The following is a 27,130-nucleotide window of genomic DNA, read 5'->3' as shown; positions in this document are numbered from 1 at the left end:
ATTGTGAAATACTCAGAGCGGCCTGTCTGGCACCAACAACCATGCCACGCTCAAAATTGCTTAAATCACCTTTCTTTCCAATTCAGACATTCAGTTTGGAGTTCAGGAGATTGTCTTGACCAGGACCACACCCCTAAATGCATTGAAGCAACTGCCATGTGATTGGTTGGTTAGATAATTGCATTAATGAGAAATTGAACAGGTGTTCCTAATAATCCTTTAGGTGAGTGTATATGCCGTACTGTTACTCAGCTGCTAACAAGTGCACTACTGCAGGTAAACAATGACTTGCGGAGATTATTGATGCAATGCGATGATGAGAATCCATCGAGTCGTTTTGTTTTTCATTTCATCAGATGGACGAAACAGGTTACATCAGAGAAGAATGGCATCCACATTTTGAGATCAAATCAAGTTTAGTCATTTGAGCGATTTCAGTCAAGATGAACTGCCTGAAAATCACTCTTAATGCGTGTAGAGAAGCATCAAATGAATCTGGTGATTCAGCCAATCAGACCAACTCTTAACCAGCAGCTCGGCTTGACCCAGTCACTGGTTCTCCCTGCAGCTCTCCTGGGCACGAGCAGCGAGGCCTAATGTAAGGGATCCTGTGGCGTGATGTCCCTACCTTGTGACTGCTGTCCGGGTCCAGAGTCTGTACACACGCCACATACTCCTGCATGGCCTGCTCAGCACTCATGTCTCCCAGCTGCTTCCACACCTGCCTGCGAAAACACAGCATCATTAACCCCCCCGTACAAAAACAGGGGGATACACTTGAAAAGCACATGTTTTACATGTTCAGTATAGCCTGGGCTTTTACTTCTTATGAGTTTAAAGGGTCTTTGTAATAGATCAGAGATGTTACGAGCTGTACACTAGTTTGTTGCTTTCTAACTGAAACTGCCTGCAAATGATTAAGTTATTAAATGTCTTTTCTTGCTCTTGCTCAGAGATCTTTCTTTAAATATGTAAGTCATACTGGCTAAGCAGACCAGAACAGATACTAACATGTTTGTGTGCCCATGAAGAGGCTGTTTGCTTGTTTAGATTGCGTGGCCTTTGCGTTTGTGTTTGCATTTGATGACACGGAGAGGCAGAGTTGAATGACATCGCTATTCAGCAGAAACAGTGACCTTCATGAAAACGGCTCCATGCCAACATCTTTATTGAACTGATTGCGAAACTTGGCGATTTGGTTCGAATATCTGATTTATGACATAGTCAAACAATGGATGTTTATATGATGGAAGGGTGATATTTTCCTTTTCCAGATATGAAAAGGAGACAAGATGGGGGAAGCACTGGACTCATGTTGGGGAACTGAAACTTCTGGTCTTTGTCATAGTGAATTTAACTCAGGTGCACAAAATGACCTTAACGAGACACACAATTAGTTGAACGGCCTCTGTCTGTGTGCAATGATAATGGTTCTCAAGATTTTAGAATACAACCAACCATGAGATTCCTTGGTCAGGTAGTAAATGTCAAGCAATTACTAAACCATGAAGACCAAGGAGAAAGTCAGCAAGTCAGAGATAAAGTAATTGAAAAGCCCAGGTCAGGAGAAGGGTACAAAAAAAAATATCAAAGTCTCTGAATATCTCTGTGAAGACACTCAATCATCTAGAAATGGAAAGTGCGTTGTAGCATCCAGAAACTGCCTAGATCAGGCCATCCCTCCAAACTGGTCAGACAAGCAAGTGATGAGTTCAATGGCTGAGATGGGAGAAAACGTGCATCGGCAAACAACAGCCAGTACACTTCACAAAACTAGCCTGTATGGCAGGGTGGCAAGAAGGAAGCCATTACTAAAAAAATAAGCCATCTCAAAACCCGCAGTTTGCAACAAAGCACCCGAGTGATCCTGAAACAATGACTTTTTGACCAAAACTTTGTTGAAGACTTGAAAACTGTGATCCCGAAACAACTTGAGAATGCTTGAGCAAATCTGTGAAAAGGAATAGGGCAGAAACTGCACCAAGACAGTGTAATTGCTGCCAAAGGTGCTTCTGTCAAATATTGAGTTGACAGGTCTCAATACATACACAATACACATCTCTTTTTTTTCTGTATAGTTTTTTTCTGAAATTTACTGTAACTTATCTTATCCTTTAAAGTATTCAGTTTGAGAATTCAAGTTATGAATAAAATATTAAGATAATAAACGTATGCATCATTTTGTAATTTCACAAAATGGGACACCATAGGAAGGGTTTGAATATATACATCTATATATACTGAACACAAATATTAAAGCAACATGCAACATGTTGGTCCCATGTTTCATGGGCTGAAATGAAAAATCAGTTTTCCATGTGCACACAAAGCTTATTTCTCTGAAAGTTTGTGCACAAATGTGTTACATCCCTGTTAGTGAGCATTTCTCCTTTGCCAAGATAATCCATCGACCGGACAAGTGCTAAACAGCTTCAGCCCTTGGCTCAAACATTCTGCATTAAAGGCATGAAAACGCAGATCAGGAGATAGCAGTGTAAAGGGAGTTCTGAAAGAAGGGGTCTTATTGACAGCACAGGTCATAATAAAATCATGTGTCCTTGGGTGTTTGGTGTGGGAACTGGACTATACTTGTGTGTTTGCCTTTGAAAGTCCTACATTTTTTAAGGTCCATTGCCCCAAAGCAACTTCTGATGACATTTCTTGACTTACCATTTCCTTTGTCCTTCAAAGTCAAAGAATCCAGGCTTAGTAGTATTACAAGTTCCAACCTTGGCCTGGAAGACAGAGAGAAAGAATGAGGAAGATCTCCTTGGCCCCCTTTCGTATCTTATTGAGTAGTCCCCATTTATCTCATGCCATGTCTTTTTCGTGACATCATGGGTACCTTACCAGTTGTCTTAATATCAGGTAGACTTAAGTACCAGAGAAAGAGACAATTAAAGTGGCTTTTGGATGAGAGGTCAGTGTATTACAGAGAGATCTTTGCCTGTCAATAGTATGGTTCGTGGGGAAGCAATCTGTCACAGAACTCTGAATTCATGAGAAAAACAAAGCACTGGTTGTTAGTGTTGCTGGTGAGTCAGCAGCTCTTCCATGTGTACAAAGGGGGGTACAAAAAACAAAAGTGCATTTCCTTTGTATATTTCTATTCCCAAAATGGTTAGGGACTCTGCCTTTTGCACAGCTTTATAAAATTAAATGTGTTGCTGTAAGCACCCAATTAAAATAAGTACTAAGACGAAAGAACTGAACACATAAAAAATAACAATTATGAGTATTTGTGGTCAAGCAATAAATCCCTGCTGAAATTGTGTCAGAAAAGGAGTTTCAAGTTTAGAAGTTCTTGTACTGGAAAATTTGCAAAGGAAGCAAGAAAGGTTTTTTTTAGTTTGTTTATGCTTTAAAAAACAAACAAACAAAAAAAACATTACACACTGATTCTATTGACTTACTCAATAGTATGATTTACTAACATCTTATTCAATGGGTTAATTCACACACGTTTAGAGTGAAATTATGACTATACGAGATTATTAAAGTAAGGCAAGGGGTGATTTTGCTTAATATGGGGATTACAGGAGTCTATAATGGCCTTGGTGCTGGATGACTGAAATACAGTTAAAAAAAAAATTGATGCAAAACTCTGGGTCCTACATAAAGCTCATAAGCTATGCACACTGGACTGCACTTGATACTTAACTTTGCTCTGGTTTACTTGATTCCCTATTTTGCAGTATATCACTTAACCTCTACATATTTTGTAACAAACTCTTTATAAAAATATCATTCCCCAAGTTTAACTGCGTTTACATCCATCACCATTAGCCAGATTAAGCCAGTTCAGTCAAAACCCTCGCTATCCGCACAGACCAATGTGATGATGTATGAACACTACAGACGGGACTGTGCTATTACGAAGTAACAACGCTTAGATGAGTCGCATTTCCCAATGCAACGCACAGCAGCATCGCTGCAAAACCGCACACCGTCTTTACAAAGTCTGCTTGTACAAACAGTGCCGATCACGCTTCAGTCGGGCTGGTTTGCAGTGGCGCTGTGCACTTCTGGAGAAGTTCGCCCGGTTTTAATTCCCGCATCACCCATTCATCCTGGAGATCAGGCGCGGTGGAGCGGTCTCGCTGCAGCCCCGAGTCGTAACTACCTGTTTATACCTGGCGTACAGGTAGAGCAGCTGCTCCTTGCTCGCCGTCTGCACCAGCACCCGGAGCCGGTCTGCCGCCGATTCAAACTCGGCTTCCAGCTCCGTCCCTTCCAGGCGCTGCCCCATGTCTCCAGCGCCGCAGCCCTCGTCCCCCAGACCCATGTCGGAGTCTGAATCCGAACCGCCGAGCGGCTCTCCCGTGTCGGGCCGAGCTGGGTCGGTACCTGAACCTGTGGCGGAATCGGGGGAAGACGATGGGGAGCGGGACGCCATATTTGTGCGTATAATTCAGAAAACGTCCGGTTCTGCTATTGAGTCGTCTTATGCGCTGCTTTCCAGTCACAGGCTTGTTATCATCCGTACCGCCGCGGAAACCAATCCGTTGCCTCGCAGGCGTCTTGGTTGCAGCCGGACTTGTTGCTGCAGTGGGTCCGTTCGGTCTGCTTCCCTAAGCGCTCCGGCGGAGAAACAAACCAGCGGCGTAGAAAGGGTCCTAGCGCGTCAATTCTACATTTAAAAACATGAAGTACACGAATGTGGACTATTACATTGAATAGTGCCTGATGAACTAGCATGATGTTCATACATGTTATTTTGTTTTGAAAAATAAATACTTGCCGTTTGACTAAATAGGTAACTAATTCCTGAATGTGGGGATTGCAAACATTTAACTTTTAAATATTTAACTTAAATATGTGACTCACAAAATAAATATTTAGCTTTTAAATACATGTTAGATCTAAATGTTAGATATTTATGTTAAATCTGGGGTTTGCTAAATACATATTTAGTTAACATGCAAATGAGTCCCTGTAGTGAGCCACATCCTGCAACACCACTTTGTGTGGCTGCTGGCTGTGGTAGATAGGCAGGCTGTGAAATTACAGTAGGTTGGAGAAAGCAGTGTGTAGCTTGGCAACCTGTAACCTACAGCAAGGCTAGAATTGTCTAGTCTCAGGATCAGCAGTTATGTTATGACTGATTTAAGGATTTGTTGTATTACTTTTATTTTATCCATACTGAATTACTGTCTGTGTCTGAGCTGCCCATACCCACCACCTGCCCTTGCTCCCTGGACTCCCTACCACCCCTGTGATGCCCAAGAACCAGCACAGTCTGTCGGCGCTGTATCTCTGCTCAGGACTGGCAGCTCTCACTGCTCATCCCAGAGTCGGAGGCACATAAATTATAGTTATAAATCAAATTATGTCTTCTTTCTGCTTGATATAATCATCATAATCATCATCAGCAGCAGCAGCAGCATCATAATCAGCACACACATATCTGTCTGAAGGGGGGGGTCATTAACAGCTGTTGGTACAGATATTAATACTACATCTGGCATTAGGAGTCACTTTCTTAGGTCAAGGACAGCGCAAGGGCCTGAATAAGGAATCTTCTTCTGAAGCATGCAGCCGCCTCGCCTCTATAGCAGAGGCTGCACTGGCAGGATCAGTGGTGGCAACAACTTTGGATCGGTGGTTGATATCACAACTCAATGATCTGGAATTGTTTTGCTTTTCATTTGCAGCATATTTTACCTTCTGGAAATGTGAAATACTGACGGAGATAAATGTTCTGTATACAAATGTGCTGAGATCAGCTATGTGTCGAGGTTGGGTCATTCTACCGAGTGACCTCGGCTCGTTTCTACAGCTGTAACGCACACGCTGCAAAGACACGTGGTATATTTGCTCAGCGGCGACTCTAATCCGCACATGCCTGTTCTCCAGCAGCTGCAGCAGCTCGTCCTGCTGTAGGTCAGAGCCGCTAGATGGCAGTCTCACACGACCATTCTTGAACTGACATGGATTTAAAGGAGAAAGTTTTCAACTGAATTCAACACTTTCTACGTGGCACCAGTTTTTAGGAAATCTGCTTTAGTTAGGTTTATCTGGCTCGTTGGTCTAGGGGTATGATTCTCGCTTAGGGTGCGAGAGGTCCCGGGTTCAAATCCCGGACGAGCCCATTCTTTTCTTGTTTTGGTTGTTTTTTTAAGTATACATTTGTTCTATGCATACAATTTCTTCTATATTCTTCTTTAATTCGTGGTAAATGCATCTCTCAGGAATATCTTCTGAATGTACAGCTGGGTACAGCTGTTGTCTAGAAACAGGTTTTGCCAGTCAAGCTTGCAGACACTTAGCTGTCGGGTATAACTGTTGTTTGCTTGCCTGCATATAACAAAGGAACCCTGACACAAAAGATACGCAACCTCTTGCTATGGTAGCAATGGAATGCCTTTCTTTGGAAAGTGGTAAATCAAGCAAGCATATCTCTAGTCCATTTTTCTGTCTCACATTACACCAATATCATGATTGGTTGTCCCATGTCCCACAATGTGCCTTTCAGCTGCAACACCAAGTGTTGTGTTCCCTCCCTACTAACTAATACCTAATACCTAATACTAATACTAACCACCCCCAAGCAAATCTTCATTAAGACCCCTTCTCCCAACACACACATATATCATTGTAAGGTTATTCTGACCTTACATTTACCTCCCTCAAAAACTCACTAAGCTTTCTTTGTCAGAAAGGATCTATTGAGCTATAAAGGACAATGTTCAAATTGTTTCTGATACTTAATGTTACTTACTTGTTAGTATTACTGAAAATCGCAGTAGAGTATCTTAATACTGAATAATTCTCAAAATTGTAGTTTTGACCCAGAGTTCAGAGAAGAATGGTTGATGGCTGATGCTGTACTTGATGATTTTGAACACAAACACAAAAAAGTAAAAGGTCAGTATTGTTTTAAAATTATTCCCATTGTCTACCATCTTTTTTGCAACACAAACATATATTTCAAAAGCACTTAATCTTATTATGTTCCTCGCGTTCTTGATTGTTTTCCTCCTTGCTCCCTTTCCCATAGCCCTCGTCTGTAACCCTTGACAGCACTTAGCTTTCACCGTCCAGGATGAAGGAAGTCTCTTACTGTACTTGTGTAAATTGTAAATTGGAATTTGTAAAATGTATTATTCCAAACTTTATTCTGGAAAATAGCAGCTGTGTGCAATATCAAGGAAAATAAGCATTAATTGGACAGTATTGTATTGCAGGAAGTAGTATATTGCCATCATAATGGTGAGAAAAAGGCAATTAACAAAGGAAGACAGGCAGACCATTATAACCCTTAAAGTATAGGTCTTTCCTTTAGAGAAATTTCAAAGAAAACCAAAGTGTCAGTGAGTACAGTTTCCTACACTTTCAAAAGGCACTTGGAAACTGGAGGGCCCCTGACAGGTCTGGCAGACCCAAAGCCATAACAGAATCAGAAGACAAGTTTCTGAGAGTCAAAAACTGGAAAAATGTAGGTGTTCTAAAACGTTTGACAGGTAGTGTATTTCTATATGTCCACTGCTTTTCACATTTCAGTGTGTGTTACCACATTGTGCTATTCAATCCATTTTTTAATTTATGGCTGGACTTATTTTTTCCTTCCTTTGATGATTTATATGTAATGACCACGGTTCGATTATTCAAACAGAAAAATGACGTTGCGTTGGCCGGGAATCGAACCCGGGTCAACTGCTTGGAAGGCAGCTATGCTCACCACTATACCACCAACGCTGGTACTTCAGTGATTTATACAGATATATACAGATGTAGCCAGATGTGCCCATGGTACGTGGATAAACTATAATCTAGAAGTAATGCACTTCAATTTATAGGTATTTTCAGAACAATAAGAAAGATTGGAAAAGCGCGATGTAGATATTTACTTTTGGTTTTTATCTATAAAGCAGCTCGACACTTCGTGTATTCGAGACTCCGTGACTGCACTGTGGTAGACAGAGTCCGGCCTCTCACCACCTCAAAGATGGCGCTTCTATTCCCGCGCAACTGTGAAGCCAGTCTGTAGAAATCCCTCTATCTACTGCTGTGTGGCACAGTACCTGGGTAAGGGGCGGGGTTTGTGCTTCAGGTCAAGCTGAGGGAAACAACTACAAACAGCGCATGAGCGGGGAGCGGACACTTCAAATGTTCTGATAAGAAAACAAACCAAACCACACACGTTGTGTATTATTACCTCTGTCTAATTGAACAAACATGTCGGCGTCTCCGTGTCTGGACGCCCGCCTGGCCTCGGCGCTGACCGGGCTGCTGAGAGCCGCCCTGTGGGAGATCGGGGAGGCGGTGGCAGAGACGGTGTCGGAGCACCGAGCGGAGATAACCCGCAGGGACGCGGAAAACGAGGCGCTGAGACGGAGGCTGCAGGAGCTCCTGGCGGCGGGGGAGGCGGCTGTGTGTGGCTGGAGCTCCGGAGCGGACGGGCCGCCTGTGAAGAGCCGAGGAGCAGAGTGGAGCTGCGGCCAGAGAGAGGGAGAGCCCCGCGGAGCTGTCGCTGGTAACTTCTCGTTTCTTTATGTATTCATGTGTTTACTTCTGTACAACATAGAGAGAGCACTTTACAATGCGCAACGCTGATTATAAACCCCATTCAACACTTTGCAGGCGTATTGTTGCTGGCAGGGTCTGTGTGATAGCTCATTTGCCGGCAACGTGTCTGTTTGAATGGAGCAACCAATCAGAGTAGGGGCGCATTTTTGCGACCACAACAGACAGGTTAAGCCACCTTTGAACTAGAACTTTAACACAGGTCTGAATTTGGTTTATTGCATAAACGTGTTTATACAAGTTGCATATAATTTAGCAATGAAAGTAGCTGGTTAAATCACCTCAGGCCACTGATGTCTCTGCGGAGTCTTAATGAGGGTCATTTTCTCTACCAGGTCCAAGTGTATTTAGCCTGGCACAATGAGGCTTTCATTGGCAAACCTGCAGGAAACACATGCCATTCGCCCAGCTTCCTATTCAGTTTAACTTAAGTGCACACGTTTATGTATGCAAGTCAATCGAAAAGCATTTCATCCAGCCAACACGCAACCATATCCACCTGGTATTCTGTACACCACTGGGTATGATTTTGCACTTGTAATTCATGTGGACTGCACTCAAAAGTCAACAATAGAGTGGCATTGATTTGCGGATTTGTACAGATGCAGTTGTGTCAGAGATGACCTGTAGTTACTGACGAGTTACAGATGCATGAGACATTCTGGAACCAGACAGTCTACTGATCACAAGAAGACCATCCACGATTTGGTAGAAGCAACACACACCCGTAGAGAGCTCAAAATGTCAAGATGGAAAACTCTGTTTACAGTGTACTAATACACAATGATTTTACATAATTGGATCTGAACTTCTCTGTGTTTGATAGAACATCAAAAAAATATATACTGGATTAATTGTTAGGTTGTCCTGAACAAAACAAACCTGTTTGCAAAGAAACCTGATCGAAACTGAGTGATCTGTGACAGTCTGAATGAAAAACTGGAAAAATGGGTGTTCAAAAACTTTTGACAGGTAGTGTATATATATAATATTCAAGTGATTATATATAGATTCGCTGTGAAACTGCTTCCGCATATGCTTGATCCTCTGACAGGCGCCTAAGGCAGTGTTTACAAGGCTCTAGTGAGGACACGTCTACTGTAAAAGAAAAGTGGCGGGGATTGTATGAAAGCTGAAAATCTCCTCTTTCCATTGGTAGGATTGCTTGCAGGATTGACTAACTTGATGCTTGAAATCGGGCACAAAACAGTCTGATGTACAAAAGCCAGGAGGGTTAAGGTCAATATTTTATTATTTAGAAATATAGAATAATAAGCAAATAATGCATAACCGTTTACATTTACACTGGTCAAATTATATCAGAGATTGGTTGTCTTTGATATACCATTTTTCTCTTGCACAGCTTTCCTTCAACTTTTTGGGGGTCTTCTGTGCATTTAACAAAAAATCCCAAACAGCAGATTGTTTTCAAGACATTTGTTTTAAGTTTCAATTTATATTGCACAAAACCCTTTCTTTTAAAGATGGTGGATTAAGAAAAAAACATGCAAAATAACATGGAGGGGTCCACTTGCATGCTGGTAGGTGGAGGTTAGGGCTCTTCAGAAGAAATATTGAATTAAATTATCAGTGTAAAGCGTAAATATTTTGTTTCAAACTGATCTTACCATAGCATGTTTTTTACAAACATCTTACACACTTGTACAGTAAGCATTTACTGCAAAGTTTAAATGTATCCCTATGTTTTATAATGTAATGGTTTGGCCCAGTGCCTGCTGACATGACTGCGGCAATTGAGGGGGTTTTCATGACAGTTTTGAACTTTGTTATATCCAACAACTTTGATTTAAGTGATTGCCATTATACAAATAAAATGTTTTAATTTAAATAGGCTGTGAGGGACATCTGAAGTGTGGTTTAGTATTCAAACATTGTCACTCTGTTAACGAGAAAATACAAACGTTTGGAAAAACCTCCAAAGTTCTGGAAATGAAAAAAAAAACCTTTGAACCTTCAAACATCCTAAAACAGTCATAACCGTACAGATTAAGGATTTCAAGACATCTTGAAATACATTTCCAGAAATATGGAAATGATAATTTGGCTTTCCATCTGCTAGTGGGCAGACTATGCTCTGACAGTGTTCCTACATGCTCTGTTTATTTAGAGGTCTACAGTATTTAGAGATTACATATTTCAAGGTATTTTGAAATCCATTTGACTTTCCGTATTCGAGTGGTCAGACTGCTCTGATTGTCTGAGTTCATACATGCTCCCAGTTTAAATGCTGACTGGACACTCTTAGGACTTTGGAATAATGTTTTGATATAATTTGTCATGTAGTAATTGCATTAAATGTGTGAGTTTTCAAAGTCGCTGTTCTCAGCGCTGCTCTCCTGTGTTGTCTCTCCCCCAGGAGCTGTAGAATCCACTGAGCAGCAGCCCTGTGAGCAGGAGTGGGACTTCAGTCTGAAGCAGGACCCGGAGCCCATAGTTACTGAAGGCAACCAAGGGCTGAGTGAACAGCCCAAGAGCAGACAGAGCCAAGAGGAACTCGCGGGACAAGAGTCTGGCCACACAGCAGAGCCATACACTGAGGGGTCAACACAGGGACTTGGGGCACTGGGATCCGACACTGCAGGGTCAGAGGTCATACCAAAGTTCATAAAGATCGACCCTGAGGTGGACTTCACCCACAATACAGATCTCTCCATGATTCAGTCTCTGGGATCTGAGTGTGGACCCAGTGTAGCTGGTGCTGAGCCGGGCTCTACAAGTCTGGTGTCTGATCACATCAAAACAGAGGACAACACACTGGAGTGTGTTTACACAGTGGAGCCGAGAACACAGACTCCCTTCAGAGACTCACTCCATAATATAAAAACTGACAATATTAAAGACCGCGCCTGTGGCCTGGGGCCTGGGGTCCCTGTAGCTGGACAGTGTGATCTGGGCCCTGATCTCCCTGTAGCTGGACAGTGTGCCCCACAGTCTCCTGCCTTGAGGACGGGGCTCAGTGGGGGGAGTGACAGTGCAGTGAGTGGGGAGAACCCATCATCACAGTGCAGACGACTGCGTCCCAGACTCCCTAGACCACCTAACTCCTCCAGCTCCACCTCCTCACCAGTGTTGCGTAGAAAACCGCATCCCCATCGCCAGCCCCAGTGTAGGAAGAGCTTCACAGGGGCATCAGAGCTTATTAGGCAGCACCACACAGGAGAGAAGCCGTACAGCTGTGTCCAGTGTGGGAAGAGCTACTCTCATGCATGTACTCTCCATAAACACCAGCGCACTCACACAGGAGAGAAGCCGTACAGCTGTGTCCAGTGTGGGAAGAGCTACTCTCATGCATGTACTCTCCATAAACACGAGCGCACTCACACAGGAGAGAGACCATACTGCTGTGCCCAGTGTGGGAAGAGCTTTTGTGAGGCAGCACAGCTCAACACACACCAGCGCATTCACACAGGAGAGAGACCGTACCGCTGTGTGCTATGTGGGAAGAGTTTCTCCGATGCATCTAATTTCAACCGACACCGGCGCATTCATACAGGAGAGAAACCATATTGCTGTGCCCAGTGTGGGAAGAGCTTCGGTAAGGCCGATCACCTCAGCAGACACCAGCGCATTCACACAAGAGAGAGACCGTACTACTGCAGCCAATGTGGAAAGAGTTTCTCTTGTGCATCTACTCTGAAAGTACACCAGAGCATTCATACTGGAGAGAAACCGTTTCACTGTGTCCAGTGTGGAAAGGGCTTCTCTCGGGCAGATACCCTCAGTGCACACCAGTGCACTCACACAGGAGAGACCGTACAGCTGTGACAAGTGTGAGAAGAGTTTCTCTGATGCAGGTAACCTCAACAAACACCAGCGCATTCACACAGGAGAGAGACTGTAAATCACAATGTGGAAGAGCTTCACTGTAACATGAGTCTGTCGTGGGTGGGCATTATTATTAGTGTTATTGTTATTAAAGTTTTAAACCAATGTCCAAGGTTTCTTACATGGTTTGTTAGTCATTAATATGCATTGTCTTCTATGTACAGACGTGGCTGAAAGTATTGGTACCCTTCCACTTTAAAAAAAAAAAAAAAAAAAAAAAAAATGTAAAGTAGAAATTGAAAAAAGTATCCACCATTCTTTATTTCACATTCAATAGAACAGAAACTTTGCTTTTGATTTATGACATAACATATTACTTTAAATAGTAAAACAAATGAAAATGGCACGGACAAAAATATTGTGACCCATAACCTAATATTTGGTTGTACAGCCTTTAGAGACAATAACTGCAATCAAGCTCTGAATGAGATTTTTACACTTCTCAACTGGTAGTTTGGCCCACTGTTCTTGTGCAGACTGCTCCAGTTCTCTCAGGTTTGATGGGTGCCTTTTTCCAACTGTGAGTTACAGCTCTTTCCACAGATGTTCAATGGGATTTAGATCTGGAATCATAGAAGACCACTTCGGAACGGTCCAATGTTTTCTTCTCATCCATTCTTGGGTGCTTTTTGTGGTATGTTTCGGTTGATTATCATGCTGGAGGATTGATGACCTGCGACTGAGACACAGCTTTCTGAAACTGGGCTGTACATTTTGCTCCAAAATGCCTTGATAGTCTTTTGATTTCACCCAGTGCCAGGGGCAGCAAAGCAACCCCAAAACATCTATGAGCCTCCTCTGTGTTTCATGGTAGGGATGGTGTCCTCTTCTTTGAAAGCTTCATTTTTTTTTCCTGTAAATATGGAGTTGTTGTGATTTATCAAAAAGCTCTACTTTTGTTTTGTCTGTCCAAAGGACATTCTCCCAGGAGGACAGTCACACTTTTTTGTTTCTCTCTTAGAGAGAGGTCTTCCATCATGAAGCCCAATTTCATTCAGACAGCGACGGATGGTGCGACTTGAAACTGTTACTCCTTGAGCTTGAACGTCGGCTTGGATCTGTTTTGAGGTTTTCCTTGGTTCATTCTCCACCATTACAATCCTTCTCTTCATTCTTGGTTCAATTTTCCTCTTGTGGCCAAGACCAGAGATGTTGGTTAGAGTCCCATGGGCCTTAAACTACTTAATAATATTGGCAACAGTGCTCACAGGAACATCAAGCTCTTTAGAGATGGTCTTTATAGGACCATGTTTGGCTATTACCTTCTTTCTAAACTCCTCAGACAACTCTCTGGATTTCCTTATTTTTTCCATGTTCAGTGTACTACACACAGTGACACAAAACAGTGTGAGTACAGGCTCAGCCATGGGTAAATGCAAGTTCAAGTCGTTGGAGGACGAGAAATATCATGGCTGGCTGAAACCATCCAGCGATTTGTATGGGGTGCGATGTTTTGCAAAACATTCAAACTTGGGAAAATGGGTTGTAAACGGGGAATAACATTAACACCCGCTATCCGCCAAATGCAGGTAGATTTAGCCAGTGGTGGGTAAATCTGTCAATTTTACCAGCCACTTCGGGGGGGTAGCCAACAAGTGTATGGGAACTCATCTTCTTTTAATTTCTCCTAGTGTATTGGTCGATATGTTTCAAAATATGAATTCATTGGTATGTTAGTTGATTTGGCAAACCCCAATATGTTTCAGTGTTTTTTGAAAATATATGGCATTTGGACAGTCTTTGGTCCAGGAGGACATATTTCATGGAGAGCAATGAAACAGAAGTAAGGTGGTTAAGGATGTGGAAAAATAATGACTTTTAGTTACTTGTCATAGTCATAATTACTGACTTTTTAATTACCTGGATCAAAGTGTTTCAGAATTATAATATGACAGAAAAGGAAAGAGGAGCAACAAACACATGAATACACACGCAGCCGGCTATTGCTATTTATTCTGTACAGGGGCATCGCAAGGGGGTAGGCATCCTAGGCAATTGCCTGGGGCCCCGGGCTGAGGGGTGGCCCCCAAATCGCCTCTGATCCTGTATTCGCTGGATCTCGAACGCAGTTCTGTTTCTGAACGCAGAGCGGCAGCCTGAGTGTGGTTTTGAGAGGAAAAGCCAATCGTAGATTGTATCAGTTAGCTAGCTAGATAGGTCTTATACATTTTGCATTTAGCTGTTGTGACCGGAAAACTGCCACAAGGACGCTAATGTTAAGGCATTTTCATTGCAGCTCACATTGCTAAACTGGCAATTGAATGAAAGAGAAAAACATATTGGTCGGTCAATTACAGCAGTAATTGCAAATTATTCCTTTATAAAACGAATAGTCACAGCCTTTATAGTTCATTTGAAACTGTGACAAACAGTTGTGATAATGTCGGGACAATAATACAAGAGTCTGACACGAGATGCGTGAGAGTTGACAGGTCTGCTGTTATGATGCCATTTAAATACGGCTTCTAATCATGTACTTTAACAGTAATTTATTTAACAAAGTTGTTGTGTTAGATAAGTATTCATCAGTTGCATCAATTACAACAATGGTACATACTATAATTATAGGTTAAACAAATGACAGACAAGTCAAAGTAGGTTAACCATGTTAGGGGATATTGAAAGTTGTAGTTAGAATTTTTTGGGCTATTATGTAATGAATAATTGAAATATCTTTCCATTTGCTCACAAGTTGTATGTTTTGATGGAGGTAGTTGATTTTGGGTCATGCATTTAATGTTTTGAGAGTCTTCGTGCATTCTGCGTTTGGCCAATGTGTTTCAGTTTGGGGCTGTGTGTTAATTGTTTTGAAAAAGTGAATTCTGTTCGGACAAATGTGCGCGAGCAATCAAGAAAAATCTGAATTATTTTTATCTAAATTAAAACATTTGATTTTACTTGACGTATTTAGAGGGCACTAAATACGTTTGAGGTCGGAGCTCTCCGCTCGGGAATGGAGGCGCTCAGACACGGAGGGAGCTGTTCTGGTCCTGATGAGTTGGGGCGTCACAACAGCGAAATACATCTGTGATTGACAAGCACCACGGACTGTGTCCAGTTTCCCAGCATAATGTCGGTTGATGGGAGATAGATTTAAATTGTTCAACTTCACTACGAGTCACAATTGCGCATTTCAGGTCTCCAATTTTCTAAAAAACGAACAAACGCAGTGACGTCCTTGTGGGATGTAAGCAGGGCGGCGCTAGACTTCAGCTTTCAGGATCGTCCCCTGATGGGAGAGTGGGGGGCGTTATGGTACATAAATCGGAGTACAAATAGATTTTTGGAATTGGATCAAAAGCCCAGGTCTAAGGACGTCACTGGATAGAAGAGTTCACAACTTTATTACAAAATGATTACACATACTTTATTAGGTTTAATGTGTCAATTGCAATGAACTGAACGCAGCGCACTAACTGGAGATGATCCCGTGGTTAGTACACAGCTCTGTACTGAGTTAATTGCAATTGACCCATTATTATATACAGAAAAATATGTAATGTTGGCACAAACTGTGGAAGGCAGTCTTTTACTAGTTAACCCAACTATTAGGTTACAGTGTTCCAGTGTCTCTAGTATTTACTACTTTCAGTATAGCGGTCTTTTTTAATGTTACTGGGTTTCATATCGATTGCCTATTTGCAGTATTGAATAAAATACAAATTAAAGTCAACATGCATAAAGTCACCATACAGCTTATTATAAGTAAAATTATATTTTATACAATACCCAAAGGTGTGGCAAGTAGGACTGTAGCTTCATCCCCCCCCTCCACAAGGTTATGGTCTGTGCACTGTGACTATAAATGCACAGCAGTACAGGATTCATTAAATACACAAATACAATGGAAAAACATTGGGGAAGAAAGTAAATTTCACAGATATTCAAAATGTATTTATTGTCATTTAGATACAAAATTATAAATCATTCCACATTCACAAGTATTGAAAACAAAGAAGTCCTCAATTATTCAATTTGATATTTAGGAGTCAAAGGCAGGATTTGAATAGCCAGACTTCTCAGCTATGGCAAAACAGTTCCTCACAACTATGAGGTTGGAGAGGAGGGGTTTAAAAATGAACTTGCATCCCCCTCCCCATGGGGAAAAGGTGAAAATGTGAATGAATGGTTCACAGAATTAACAGGGTACAAATAGTTATAAAATCAAGATCAGGTTAAATCTGTCATGTTGTTAACGGCCCAATAATGGACCACCCATTCTAGGAGAGCAATATTAAAGCTGAACACTAGGTGGGGACAAGTGTAGGTTGCAGCAGAATGCCAAATCTACAAGTCAACATTCACAGTCTGACAGTATATTAGTTTAAAAAATTGTCAACATTGGAAAGGGACAGTTTTCAATCCCCAGATGCCAATTCCACATAGAGCTTCAGGGAAAAGGGCAGCTACTGCAGAGAAGGGTCTCCTCCATGCCCCCAGATGTCAATCATGCAGTCTTGCTGCTGCAGACCATTCTGGAAAACAGGACCTCTGTTTAGGCAAGCATGAAAATGGGTTTTCTGCAGCCCAGCTCGGACATCAGGATTTACAGAACTAGAACCTTCACAGACTGGTTGCTCAGCTAAGCTTGGGGATGAACTCAGAATTCTGACTATCATCATGAGATCAGGGAGAGAGTTCAAGAATAAAGATCATCATTTCATCCCCCACAAAATCCTGGAATTCACAATTTACTATTGCATACACATTTGGAAATAAAATCCCACTATACCTCATATCCTTTAGATCACTTCATGGCAAAAGTAAGAGCCTGCAGAAGGAGAAACACAAAAGTTAATAAAGCCAGGGAGAGATCACCAATCCAATCTGGCAGTGCCAAGTTAACCTCAGAATAGAAATGGAACGGTATGGAGTATAATCACAGACTTCATTTGGCAGAATCTGTTCATCATAGGTTTGATATTAAATACATTTGAACTGCAAGATCTCTTACCAGTTTGAAGTCACCATTTCAACTGATCTAAAAGGAGAAGCAATAAAATAGTTAAAAACAAGAAATTCCTGATTGTCAGGATCAGTGTCTTGTGGGTTCTTCAGTTTATAAGGACTACCACATGTATTCTTCAGGTCAGACATTTGATACCATCATTACTGAACCCAGCTACTAAGGATGTATGAAATGGAGTAAGGTTTTACATTAGCTGCCAGTTAAGAGTATTGCAGAGTAAATCAAAAAGGCAAAGTACCTACCTTGGCTCCACCAAGCAGTGGAGTACAAGGGTGCAGTCTGAATCTTCAAAATCCTGCAAAGATTAAGACCATGAACATACTCTACTAACCAGTGGGGGAAAAAAAAACATGTTCACAATGGACCAGTTCAGTTAGAGCTAATATACAGACTTCATGGTAAAGTCAGTCAAGTTATTCATCATACAGGTCAGAGGAAAACCATAACAAATCAAAACAGGCATCACAAATTTGACTCCACAGATTAATTTAGTTGAAACAATTATGCATTTTGTATTAATTATTCCAGCTACATATAGTCCTTGTATAGCCTTGCCAACCAATGGAGAAATGGAGTGAGACATTTGCAAGCCTGCTAGAGGTATATAAAAGGAAATTAGAGTTCTCCAAGCCATATATACTTACAGCAATGTACACAATGAAACATCCCCCACTCAGTGCCCTGCAAGTCAACAAAAAGGTAGATTAACCTTTTGAGGTCCTATATATCAGACTATCCGACATTTAAAAAAGTTTTTACCACAAAATTACACTGGACCTGAGCAGCCTGACGGGTGCAAAAACAAAAGTAGGGTATTGATGCAGACCAGGAGACACTGGAATGTGGGAGGAGTAGCGGTCAATCATTTTGTACGCAATCTCTTTGCAGAAAATGCTTGTCAATCACCTTCATTTTTGTAAGCAAAACAAGATAATCTTCCTCATGTTCGATCAAATGACAGATTTACTCTGTATAGTTCAAATGTCAGTTGCCAGTGATGTACATAACTTGACTTTTATATATAAATGTGCATCTTTATTGTAATTCTATATTACAAGACAAAAAAAAATTGTTTTTAATTCCCTTGGGTAAGAAAGTTAATGAAGTCGGGATGCATACGACGACATGTAACTAGCCGATTTGCCAACACTGAACTTGTGAACGTTACTTTGACGAGTTTAGTATGGAGATGGATCATGTAAATGCACCTCATTACACATGTTCCCAGCTAACACACATAGTAGCAATATGCTTGCCTGAAGGGTTTTTTCCGTTCCTCAAAGCAAAGTTTAAAGTCCAGCCGAGTAAATTATCTCCTATGGCAATTTAACCGACCGATTAGCCCGAATGAGTTAAATCAGGTAGGAGGAATGGGGCCCAGGACGGTTTTCCTCCCAGCCAAATTTTATATACAAGAGTTGATGGGCCGTTACTTCTCATACATTCCAATATCTCCTGGGCCTGCAGCAAAAAAAAAAAAAAAAAAAAAAAAAAAAAAAAGACTGCAAAGGGTTAAGCACAGTATATACTACATCCATATGTAAAGCAAGTTTGCGAAGACATCTTGCATAGCTGTGATTAGGAAGTGTACATTCCAAGGCAATACCTATTTAATAATTCAGTATAGTGTACTTCAAAAGTAATTTACAACCCTAGTGTAAGAGGCACTCATTTGTAGTCTTTAGATCTCTGGTTCAGAATAATACAGAAGTCATCAACATGATCAGAGACCTGGTTCAAAATTCATCATTCCAGAGATTACTCAAATCCTTGCAAGAGTGAAATAACATACCAGCTTTGGTTCAGCGCTGTACACCTGCAAACAAAGCAATGAGAGAATTCAGAACACTACCCAGCAAAATAACTTCTGAAATGTCAGGTTGTTTAATACATCAGATAGGAGCGAAAGACAAATGCAGTTTGTTCTTCACGGTTTATCTGCTGAACTATGGGATCATCATTGTATCAAAGCATGGAAATGAATAATTTAAATCAGTAGGACTCTTACCATTGAATTAACCATCAAGAAGCTTCTGCCTATACAGCAAGAGAAATTGGGAAAGTCAAATTAGAAATACTCCCAAGACAAGTCAAGTGCATATGAAGTGACATTGATACATCAGTTAGGAGCGAAAGACAATGCACTTTGTTCGTCACAGGGTATCGGTTGAACTATGGGATCATCATTGTACCAGGACAAATTCTACCTAGTAAATTTGAAGAACTTACCCATGTAAAGCCTGCCATTTAGCCAGCAGTTCTTCCTTCTCCTCAAAAGGTAAAGCAGACCTGTAGAATAATTTAGTTAGCAAAGATTCTGAATGGTTTAATACCACTATAAAAAGACATGTACTGTTTCAGTTACAAGAGTTCTTTCAGTCTTTTTCAGAGAGATTCCCAATGTTTTTAACAATCATCATGAACAGTACAAGGCTCATTTAATCTTTCCATGTGGAACAACATTACTGGAGTGGTCACCTTTTTAAGTTTGGTTGCCAAGAATAACACATTTGAGGTTCCTCACATGCCTTTCAATCTCTGCCTAAGGAATTATGGAGGTTTACTAGATCAAATTTACTCCTTACACCAAGGTGTATGTAGATCAGCAACCAAGCCAGCCAAACCTACCTCCAAACCAATTCACTACAGGGCACAGTACAGTAGATATACATTAAGTTATCCCAAGTATTTACCATTGGTCACAAGTCTTCAGATTCTTCATCTACAAAGAGAAGAAAAACACATTAGATTTAAAAGCTACAGTAAACAAGGTCAATACATTAGTTAAGTGCCTCAGATTTCTTGCAAATGGTGGATGCAAGTCTCGTCATCCTTGTGGGTCAAGAGTAGCAAATAAAGGTCATCACAGTGGCACAACTGTTCACAGGACAGGGCAAATATTACAGGATAAGTCACTCAATCTAATTCAAACCCACACAGTTCAGTTTGACCGTCGCATGCATCAATGCCCCTCTAAATAAACTATACTTACAACTCAAACATACCTAATTTTAGGTTCCAAATCCAAAACTGCACCATTTAGGACCTACATTAAGGGGAAAAAAAATTAAAAAAAAATTAGCAATTTACAAATACAGATATATACACAGCTATATGAAAAGAAAAGCCTCAGTTTTCATGTTCTCAGAAAGCATTTCTGTCCACTACTCTTAAAAACAATTCATCCCAGGCTTTTCAAACCATAATCCCTTCAACAGTGGTGGTGCACTCAGGATTTCAACCCACAAGGGGTAGTAAGGGCCACACCTGCAACCTCACAAGTTGTCCACTAAATGCTCTAAAGTTTAGATTTAGAAAAGCTGCACAGAATGGTATGTGCATTTCAGATCAGTCCAAGTCACTTGCCATTAAGCAGAATGATGCATCTTCAGAGGAAGGGGTTTACATCCCTGAAGCACTTCATAGCTGCACCCGGTAACCTTCATTTAGTGACAATTCCAGAGCCAGGGTTGCAGCACAACTTAAATGCAAGTCCCAGCAAGACAGTCCTCAACCCTTAACGTCCTGGCTCCAAGCATTCATTGACCCAATAAAGAATTGAAGTGATACTTGATCCATTAAGCATTTAAGGCCAACAGTTATCTGCCAAATGAATGCAAGCAGATTTAAAACACGTTTACCTTGATATTTGGATGCCATCTTCAGTTTTATTCAAGGTCCACACAGCTTCCCTTGGAAAAGCAAAACAGTACATCAATCTTCAATTCAGTAAGCACTAAAGGCAAAGCAACCCGAGCCCATGCACAAGTCAGAGTGGTTGGCATTTCATCAAGTTAACTCAGATGTCCCTACCAACATACATTTTCATCATGTGCATACGTGGCTTCATGTAGATTTTATTATTATTTTTTAAACACGTGGCACACATCTATATTCACGAGAAACATGGCAAGAGGACACCTTCACGCCTGCGCACATTACAAATTAGTTACGCTTATTAAAATAAAAATCCACTGGCTAGTTAAAAGCTTAATGCTACAAAGGCGTAAGAATACAATACATTCCTCTTGTGTTCAATTGCGTTAAGGAAAGACATTTAGTGGTCCGTACTTTAACTGAACTAAAAGTACATGAAGTTCAGGCGAGAGGGATGAGAAAATAAGCTACATAGGTTCAAGGGATTGATTTCTGCAAGTCATTTAAAAGGGTAGATTTATATTTCAACAATGTGCTCCGCGATATAGTCATGCGACTCAAGATGGTACTATTTGGGATTCCCAAAGTTACTTTATCCTGGAATGATTAAATTGTTGGACATCTACAGGAAAAGGACGCTTGTACTCCCGGTTCCTGTTAGGAAATGTTCAGGGAGAAGTTGATCCCTTTACTAAACGGGAATCCAGTCTAACCATCTACACTGCGATCACTAGGTTTCAGCAAGATGTTGGTTGGCGACTGGCCGTGTTCACTGCGCCCGGGATCTCCATCACCCGGCTGGGACGCCTGCGCCGCAGTCCCGCACTGAGCCCCGCGCAAGCGCACAGGCACACTGCGTAAAGCAACTACTCCTCGGCCTTGCTTAAAGAGAAAAGCTCTAGTAACACTGCGTTTAAACGTAGCTAAAGCTAATACAAAAACAATCAGGCTACATGTAAATAAGACCAATTTTAAAACTTGATAAAATACGGTTAAATCAAGTTCAACAGACGGTTAGGTATGACGTTTTCGCCGGATCCTGCACACGAACAGAATGCAGGCCGCAGGAAGAACACGTGGGCAGAACTCCCAGGCCCGCCATTAGGAGGTAAAGCACGGCAAACACGTACACATTCATATCGCAAACGGTAAAGCAAAATCTGAAACGACGAGTGGAGGGGAAATACTACAATAAAATCATCTCCTACCGCAATGATTGTAATAACACATATCCATACTTACTCTGTGCCGAAATCAGCCAAATGAGAGCGAGTCTTCAATGGCTCCGTGATTTATAAGGCGGCGTGCCCCATTGACTCATGGGAAATACAGGCGGAGCATAAGGAATAGGCTACTATTAATAATGTTTACATTTAAACATCAAATGTTGTTCATCAATAAAAACATGTAATATTTAACAAATATAAATGTGTCACATATGTATAAATACTATAAAAATACACCACAAAATTAGTCTATGGAAACACGTGGTCAGAAATGTTTCGTACCGTAATATATCAAATATAGGTACATACTATTTTAGCTTTTTCATTAAACTCTTCTTCCATTATTATTACATATAATTATACTATTATTAATAATCAGTATGATAATAAACCTTATCAAACACACCCATTCCGTTTTACGCTGGCTCTGTGCTAACCCTGCTAACACACAACTTTGCCACAGATTGTTGTAACAATGTATATGTATATAAAAATGTATATCCAACATTGTTATATTACAACATTGTAATATAACGTGATTGACCTAGTTACAAAGTTGTGGCAACGTTGTGTGTTAGCAGGGAATTCATTAATTGAAACATTTAACCGTAATTAGAATAGGAGTTGAGATCTATAAACCCAGGTTTGTACAGTCCCCCTGTCAATGTCTAACCTTTTTTAAGAGCTGAAAACACTTCTGAACTGTAAACAGTGGTTAGGGGATGGGCCAAAATTATCTTTGAATCCAGATGTTATTACAGTGATGGGAAACCCCTTCTGTGCCAGGCATTGTCATTATCTGGGTTTAGTATGGTTAGATCTGTCCACCGGAGAGGACTTTAACAAATAGAAGGAAGTGGATCCTGGTTCTGGGTGACTTCTATGTTGTCTGGAATGCAAAGTAAATAAATAACAAGTTCAAACTTCAAACTTACGAACCAATTTAAAATAATATACTTTATTTTTAATCTATTGGATTACAAATCACACAGTGGAATTAACAGCATTTCTAACTGAATCCAATACAACTGTAAGCAAAAACATACACACCCATGAGATTGAGATATTTTATTATAAAACACAAAAGTTAACCAGAAGCTAAAAAAAATAAAACAATTCATTATAAATAGTTCATCTACAGTCCTTGGAATAGGCTTCTGTCTATACAGAGCTAGGCAACAGAACCAGCAGCATGGGGCATATGAAGTGCTAGAGGTTGGGGCGGTGAGTGCATTCTCCTGCATGCCAGAGCTCCCTGTGCAGAATGCTTCGTACAAGCCTGTCTTGGGCAGGACAAAAGAAACATAACAAGAGTTAAAAAATCATCTAAACCAGTTGTTCCCAACCCAGGTCCTGGTGTAGCCTGGTCCTAGATAACACATTCTGTTATGGCAATGTTGTTCAAGGCTGCATTTAATTATATTTTGGTTCTGACAAAAAAGATGTAGAAATGTAGAAACATAGTAGCCTGAACACATGGTATCTAAGGTTTTCTGATTGTTGCACAGTTATATTCACATTTCATAGGTCGTCCTCTGGAATGCATATCAAGTGCATTTTTACTATTTTGCTTTTAGAACTTTTTAAATATTTTTTTGCAAACATCACTCAAGAGTCTACAAATCTGTGTTGCCAAAATTAAAATTTTCTGTGTTCATTGGCACTGATGCAGCGATATTACTTGGTTAGCTGGTTTTCATTCCAAATGAGCTCTTAACCAAACCCTTACTAACAATTTGTATTATTTGCAGATTGTTCAGGTAAATAAGTGATAACTGAGGTGAAATGAAAACCAATAGACACTGTTCTTCTTCAGGAGGTATGAAACTCCCTCAAAATGCACATTGGCAAAGCCCTGAAAATACCAGCTACAGGGAGTGTATAGTTAACAATAGAATTGTTGTGATTGGAGACCAGCTTGGTAAATGTTAATAGAGGCAGGTTGGACTCCAGGTGCAAGCTTTTTACTAAATGCACCATTCTAACGTTAGTAAAAAGCTAATCATAATTATCTTTTACTTGCTAATTTATTCAAACAATGTTTTATAATAATTCACGGTTATTTATACTTTACTGTTCATCTGGTGCCAAACTGTTCTTAATTATATGCTGTTTTTCCAGTTCAGTGATAAGAATTGAACTATGCTAAGAAATAAACAAATAAATAATAATAATTATTATAATAATATGCAAATATTTCAAGTGTTGATGTTCATGGTTTGAAGATTAATATTTATTTGAAGTAAGCATTTCATTATTTTGTTAATTTGAATGTGTATTTAGTGCCATACTATTTTTAAGTGACAATTTCAAGATTTCTACCTCTCAATACTAAAATGTCAGGTATTATGTTCAATACCAGCATGTGGTGCTTTCTTTCAGAAATGTATGTTTCTTACATATAATTGTGGTACAGTTGTGTTCACAGACTCATTGCACATTGGTTCCCCCGACACATAAATTTTCACTGAATTTTGAGTCTTTGTTATTATTATTTATTAATTAATTAATTTATTTATTTATTAGCAGACACCCTTTGTCCAGGGCAACTTACAACATATAAGAGCAAAACAAAGTGCAATAATTCAGTGCAGTTCAAGGCATAATGCAATTTACAAATTCCAATGTACACAAGTGTATACAAGCTATACAGGTTATGGGTAGGAATTCAGTTCCCATTTATACAGATGAAACAGAAATGAAACAAAATAAAAATAATATATAGAACTTTGTCCCAGGCTAAATACTAAATAAATGGGGTTACCCAGAGAAATTGATGATAAAAAGGGTTTAAGTAATCTTCCCATTCTTTCTCTTTAAATTGTTTTGACGTATATGCAACTTAATTATGACTGAAAATGAATGCAGAAAATACTAACCATAGGAACACCATACACCAATGATGTAAGCAAAACATTGGCAATGGTCCTATAAAAGCAAGCACTGCTGGTCCTCAGCTTTTAAGGAAAGACAGGCAATAATCAGTTTACATACAGGAGGTTCAAGCATGCACTCATTATAATATTGAAGTATTGTACTTTTAACCTAGAATGAACCTCTGCTTCTCAACTACCGATTACCAGGTAAGGGTATTCATATGGGCAGGTGGGGTAGCCCTACTAAAAAATTAATCCTCCCAAAAATATAGATCCTCCTCATTAACTTATTATCCACATCAATACATCATAAATAACTTTGTAATAAATATGACATTGTTTTTGTACAATCAATGAATCAATTGTATTGATATTTCAGAGTTAAAATCACAATCCAGCTAAATCGGATGTGTTAGATCAGGGAAGCAGGTGACAGAGAGGGATGGAGAGGCCACAGATGGAGAGAGAGAGCAGGAACCAGGTGAGAATGTTAGCAGGTGGTCAAGGCAAATATCGCTGAAATTGTGGTATTTTTGTGTTGCGGAATGTAACATCTCACATTCTCATTAGGGGCTGAGCCCCCCTAAGGGTAAAATCCTAGAATCGCCCCTGGTCCAAAAGGAAAAGAATAAGAAAAATAAAGAAACCCAGAGAAAACAACCTCTGCGTTTTTCAACACAGACAATAAATAGAAATGGAAGTTTCATTGGAAACTGTGCGTTGAAAAACGAGTACATAGTTTCTGAATTGAGAGACGGCAGTTGCTATTTAAATATTCAGAAAAAAGTACGCTTTTTCAACGATTTCTCCGCTTTCCCCTGTCAAACCCCTATAAACTATATATTGTTGGATCCGACAAATCACACAAGCAAAATATGACCAACCTTGACTGCATGTTACTCACAGCCGGAGTAATGATCGAGTTTGTTTGTGTTCCTTTGAAATTGGCCATGCGACGGAACAATGGCTGCCGTTCAGTTTCGTTCTTGCAGGGAGCGGAGCAGTGGAGTAGCGTGCGAATCAGGGCAGAGAGAATACCAGGCGAGCCACAGAGTTCTGGAGAAGCTGCAGCGGGCGTGTAGTAGTTGCAGGCAGGCCGGCCAGGAGGGAGTTGCAGTAGTCCAGGCAGGAGAGGACCAGTGACTGGACGAGCAGCTGGTGTAGTTAGTGAGGAAGGGTCGGATTCGGCGTATGTTGCTCAGGAAGAATCTGCAGGTGTGTGTCAGCGTGGTGATGTGCTGAGTGTAGGAGAGCGCAGGATAGAGGGTGACTCCTAGGTTCTTAGCAGAGGAAGAGGGAGAGAGTGTCATAGATCGAGATGGAGAGATCAGCAGAAGGTGAGGAAGAGGGGAAAAAAAGAGGAGATCTGATTTGGAGAGGTTGAGCTTGAGGTGATGTGAGTGCATCCAGGCGGAGATAGCAGACAAACAGGAAGAGATGCGAGAGGGGATGAGAGGGTCAGATGAAGGAAAAGACCGGAAGATCTGGGCATCATCTGTGTAAAAATGGTAGGAAAAACCATGGGATGCGATGAGGGGGCCAGGGAGTGAGTGTAGAGAGAGAACAGGAGCGGGCCCAGGACGGAGCCTTGGGGTACGCCTGCGAGGAGAGGTTGGGGGGTGGATGAGGAGTCTCGTCATGTCACTTGATAGGTCCAGTCGTTGAGGTAGGAGGAGAACCAGGCTAGAGCTGTTTCAGAGGCCGCCCGAGCACAGCTGAGGGAGTCAGTGACTGCCAGGAGAGCTGTCTCAGTGGAGTGAGCTGTGTGGAAGCCAGATTGCACAGGATCCAGGAATGAGTGATGGGACAGAAAGTCAGAGAGGTGACAGTGGACCGCATGCTCGAGGGTCTTTGAGAGGAAGGGGAGTAGGGAGACAGGGCGGTAGTTCTGATTGGAGGTGGGGTCAAGGGTAGGTTTCTTGAGGAGTGGCATGACAGCAGTTTGTTTAAATGCAGAGGGGAAATGGCCAGAGAGGAGTGAGGAGTTGAGGAGGGAGGAGATGAAGGGGAGAAGATCAGGAGCAGTCGCT

At 41.0% G+C, this 27,130-nt stretch overlaps 2 protein-coding genes, 1 long non-coding RNA gene and 10 other non-coding genes across 13 annotated transcripts in view; 2 read left to right on the top strand and 11 right to left on the bottom strand.

Moving 5' to 3' along the window:
* Positions 1-4,573, bottom strand: part of acbd6 (acyl-CoA binding domain containing 6) — a 69,104-nt gene extending 64,531 nt beyond the window's left edge. The window contains exons 1-3 of the mRNA XM_066692099.1: positions 4,124-4,573; positions 2,671-2,735; positions 629-725 (exon numbers count right to left, since the gene is read on the bottom strand). Coding sequence (XP_066548196.1) covers positions 629-725; positions 2,671-2,735; positions 4,124-4,396 — 435 coding nt within the window. The 5' untranslated portion in view covers positions 4,397-4,573. The remainder of the gene's footprint in view (positions 1-628; positions 726-2,670; positions 2,736-4,123) is intronic.
* Positions 4,574-6,019: 1,446 nt separating this feature from the next.
* trnap-agg (transfer RNA proline (anticodon AGG)) lies at positions 6,020-6,091 on the top strand. The gene has a single exon. It is a non-coding gene; the product is annotated as a tRNA-Pro (tRNA).
* Positions 6,092-7,626: 1,535 nt separating this feature from the next.
* On the bottom strand, positions 7,627-7,698 carry trnag-ucc (transfer RNA glycine (anticodon UCC)). Its single transcript has one exon. It is a non-coding gene; the product is annotated as a tRNA-Gly (tRNA).
* A 312-nt stretch (positions 7,699-8,010) lies between these two features.
* On the top strand, positions 8,011-12,477 carry LOC136714796 (zinc finger protein 135). The gene is made up of 2 exons (XM_066692412.1): positions 8,011-8,476; positions 10,904-12,477. The coding sequence occupies exons 1-2, from the start codon at positions 8,179-8,181 to the stop codon at positions 12,310-12,312; spliced, it is 1,707 nt and encodes a 568-aa protein (XP_066548509.1). The 5' UTR covers positions 8,011-8,178; the 3' UTR covers positions 12,313-12,477.
* A 3,767-nt stretch (positions 12,478-16,244) lies between these two features.
* LOC136714329 (uncharacterized) lies at positions 16,245-22,318 on the bottom strand. Its single transcript, XR_010805024.1, has 12 exons — positions 22,241-22,318; positions 20,983-21,033; positions 20,347-20,387; positions 20,035-20,063; positions 19,571-19,630; positions 19,350-19,378; positions 19,134-19,157; positions 17,986-18,022; positions 17,584-17,636; positions 17,327-17,353; positions 17,105-17,143; positions 16,245-16,847 (listed from the first exon to the last, which is right to left on the bottom strand). It is a non-coding gene; the product is annotated as an uncharacterized LOC136714329 (long non-coding RNA).
* LOC136715044 (small nucleolar RNA SNORD81) lies at positions 16,964-17,039 on the bottom strand. The gene has a single exon (XR_010805074.1). It is a non-coding gene; the product is annotated as a small nucleolar RNA SNORD81 (small nucleolar RNA).
* Positions 17,216-17,290, bottom strand: LOC136715048 (small nucleolar RNA SNORD47). Its single transcript, XR_010805077.1, has one exon. It is a non-coding gene; the product is annotated as a small nucleolar RNA SNORD47 (small nucleolar RNA).
* Positions 17,423-17,487, bottom strand: LOC136715054 (small nucleolar RNA SNORD78). The gene has a single exon (XR_010805083.1). It is a non-coding gene; the product is annotated as a small nucleolar RNA SNORD78 (small nucleolar RNA).
* LOC136715050 (small nucleolar RNA snR60/Z15/Z230/Z193/J17) lies at positions 19,226-19,310 on the bottom strand. Its single transcript, XR_010805079.1, has one exon. It is a non-coding gene; the product is annotated as a small nucleolar RNA snR60/Z15/Z230/Z193/J17 (small nucleolar RNA).
* LOC136715051 (small nucleolar RNA snR60/Z15/Z230/Z193/J17) lies at positions 19,453-19,536 on the bottom strand. Its single transcript, XR_010805080.1, has one exon. It is a non-coding gene; the product is annotated as a small nucleolar RNA snR60/Z15/Z230/Z193/J17 (small nucleolar RNA).
* Positions 19,692-19,769, bottom strand: LOC136715055 (small nucleolar RNA SNORD79). Its single transcript, XR_010805084.1, has one exon. It is a non-coding gene; the product is annotated as a small nucleolar RNA SNORD79 (small nucleolar RNA).
* LOC136715056 (small nucleolar RNA SNORD75) lies at positions 20,467-20,534 on the bottom strand. Its single transcript, XR_010805085.1, has one exon. It is a non-coding gene; the product is annotated as a small nucleolar RNA SNORD75 (small nucleolar RNA).
* On the bottom strand, positions 21,102-21,179 carry LOC136715049 (small nucleolar RNA SNORD74). The gene has a single exon (XR_010805078.1). It is a non-coding gene; the product is annotated as a small nucleolar RNA SNORD74 (small nucleolar RNA).
* Positions 22,319-27,130: the final 4,812 nt, after the last annotated feature.

This window comes from Amia ocellicauda, chromosome 19 (genome assembly GCF_036373705.1).
Source record: "Amia ocellicauda isolate fAmiCal2 chromosome 19, fAmiCal2.hap1, whole genome shotgun sequence".
NCBI classification, from domain to species: Eukaryota; Metazoa; Chordata; class Actinopteri; order Amiiformes; family Amiidae; genus Amia; species Amia ocellicauda.
Note: the sequence above shows the minus strand (reverse complement) of the source record. Positions and strands in the feature narration are given on the sequence as shown.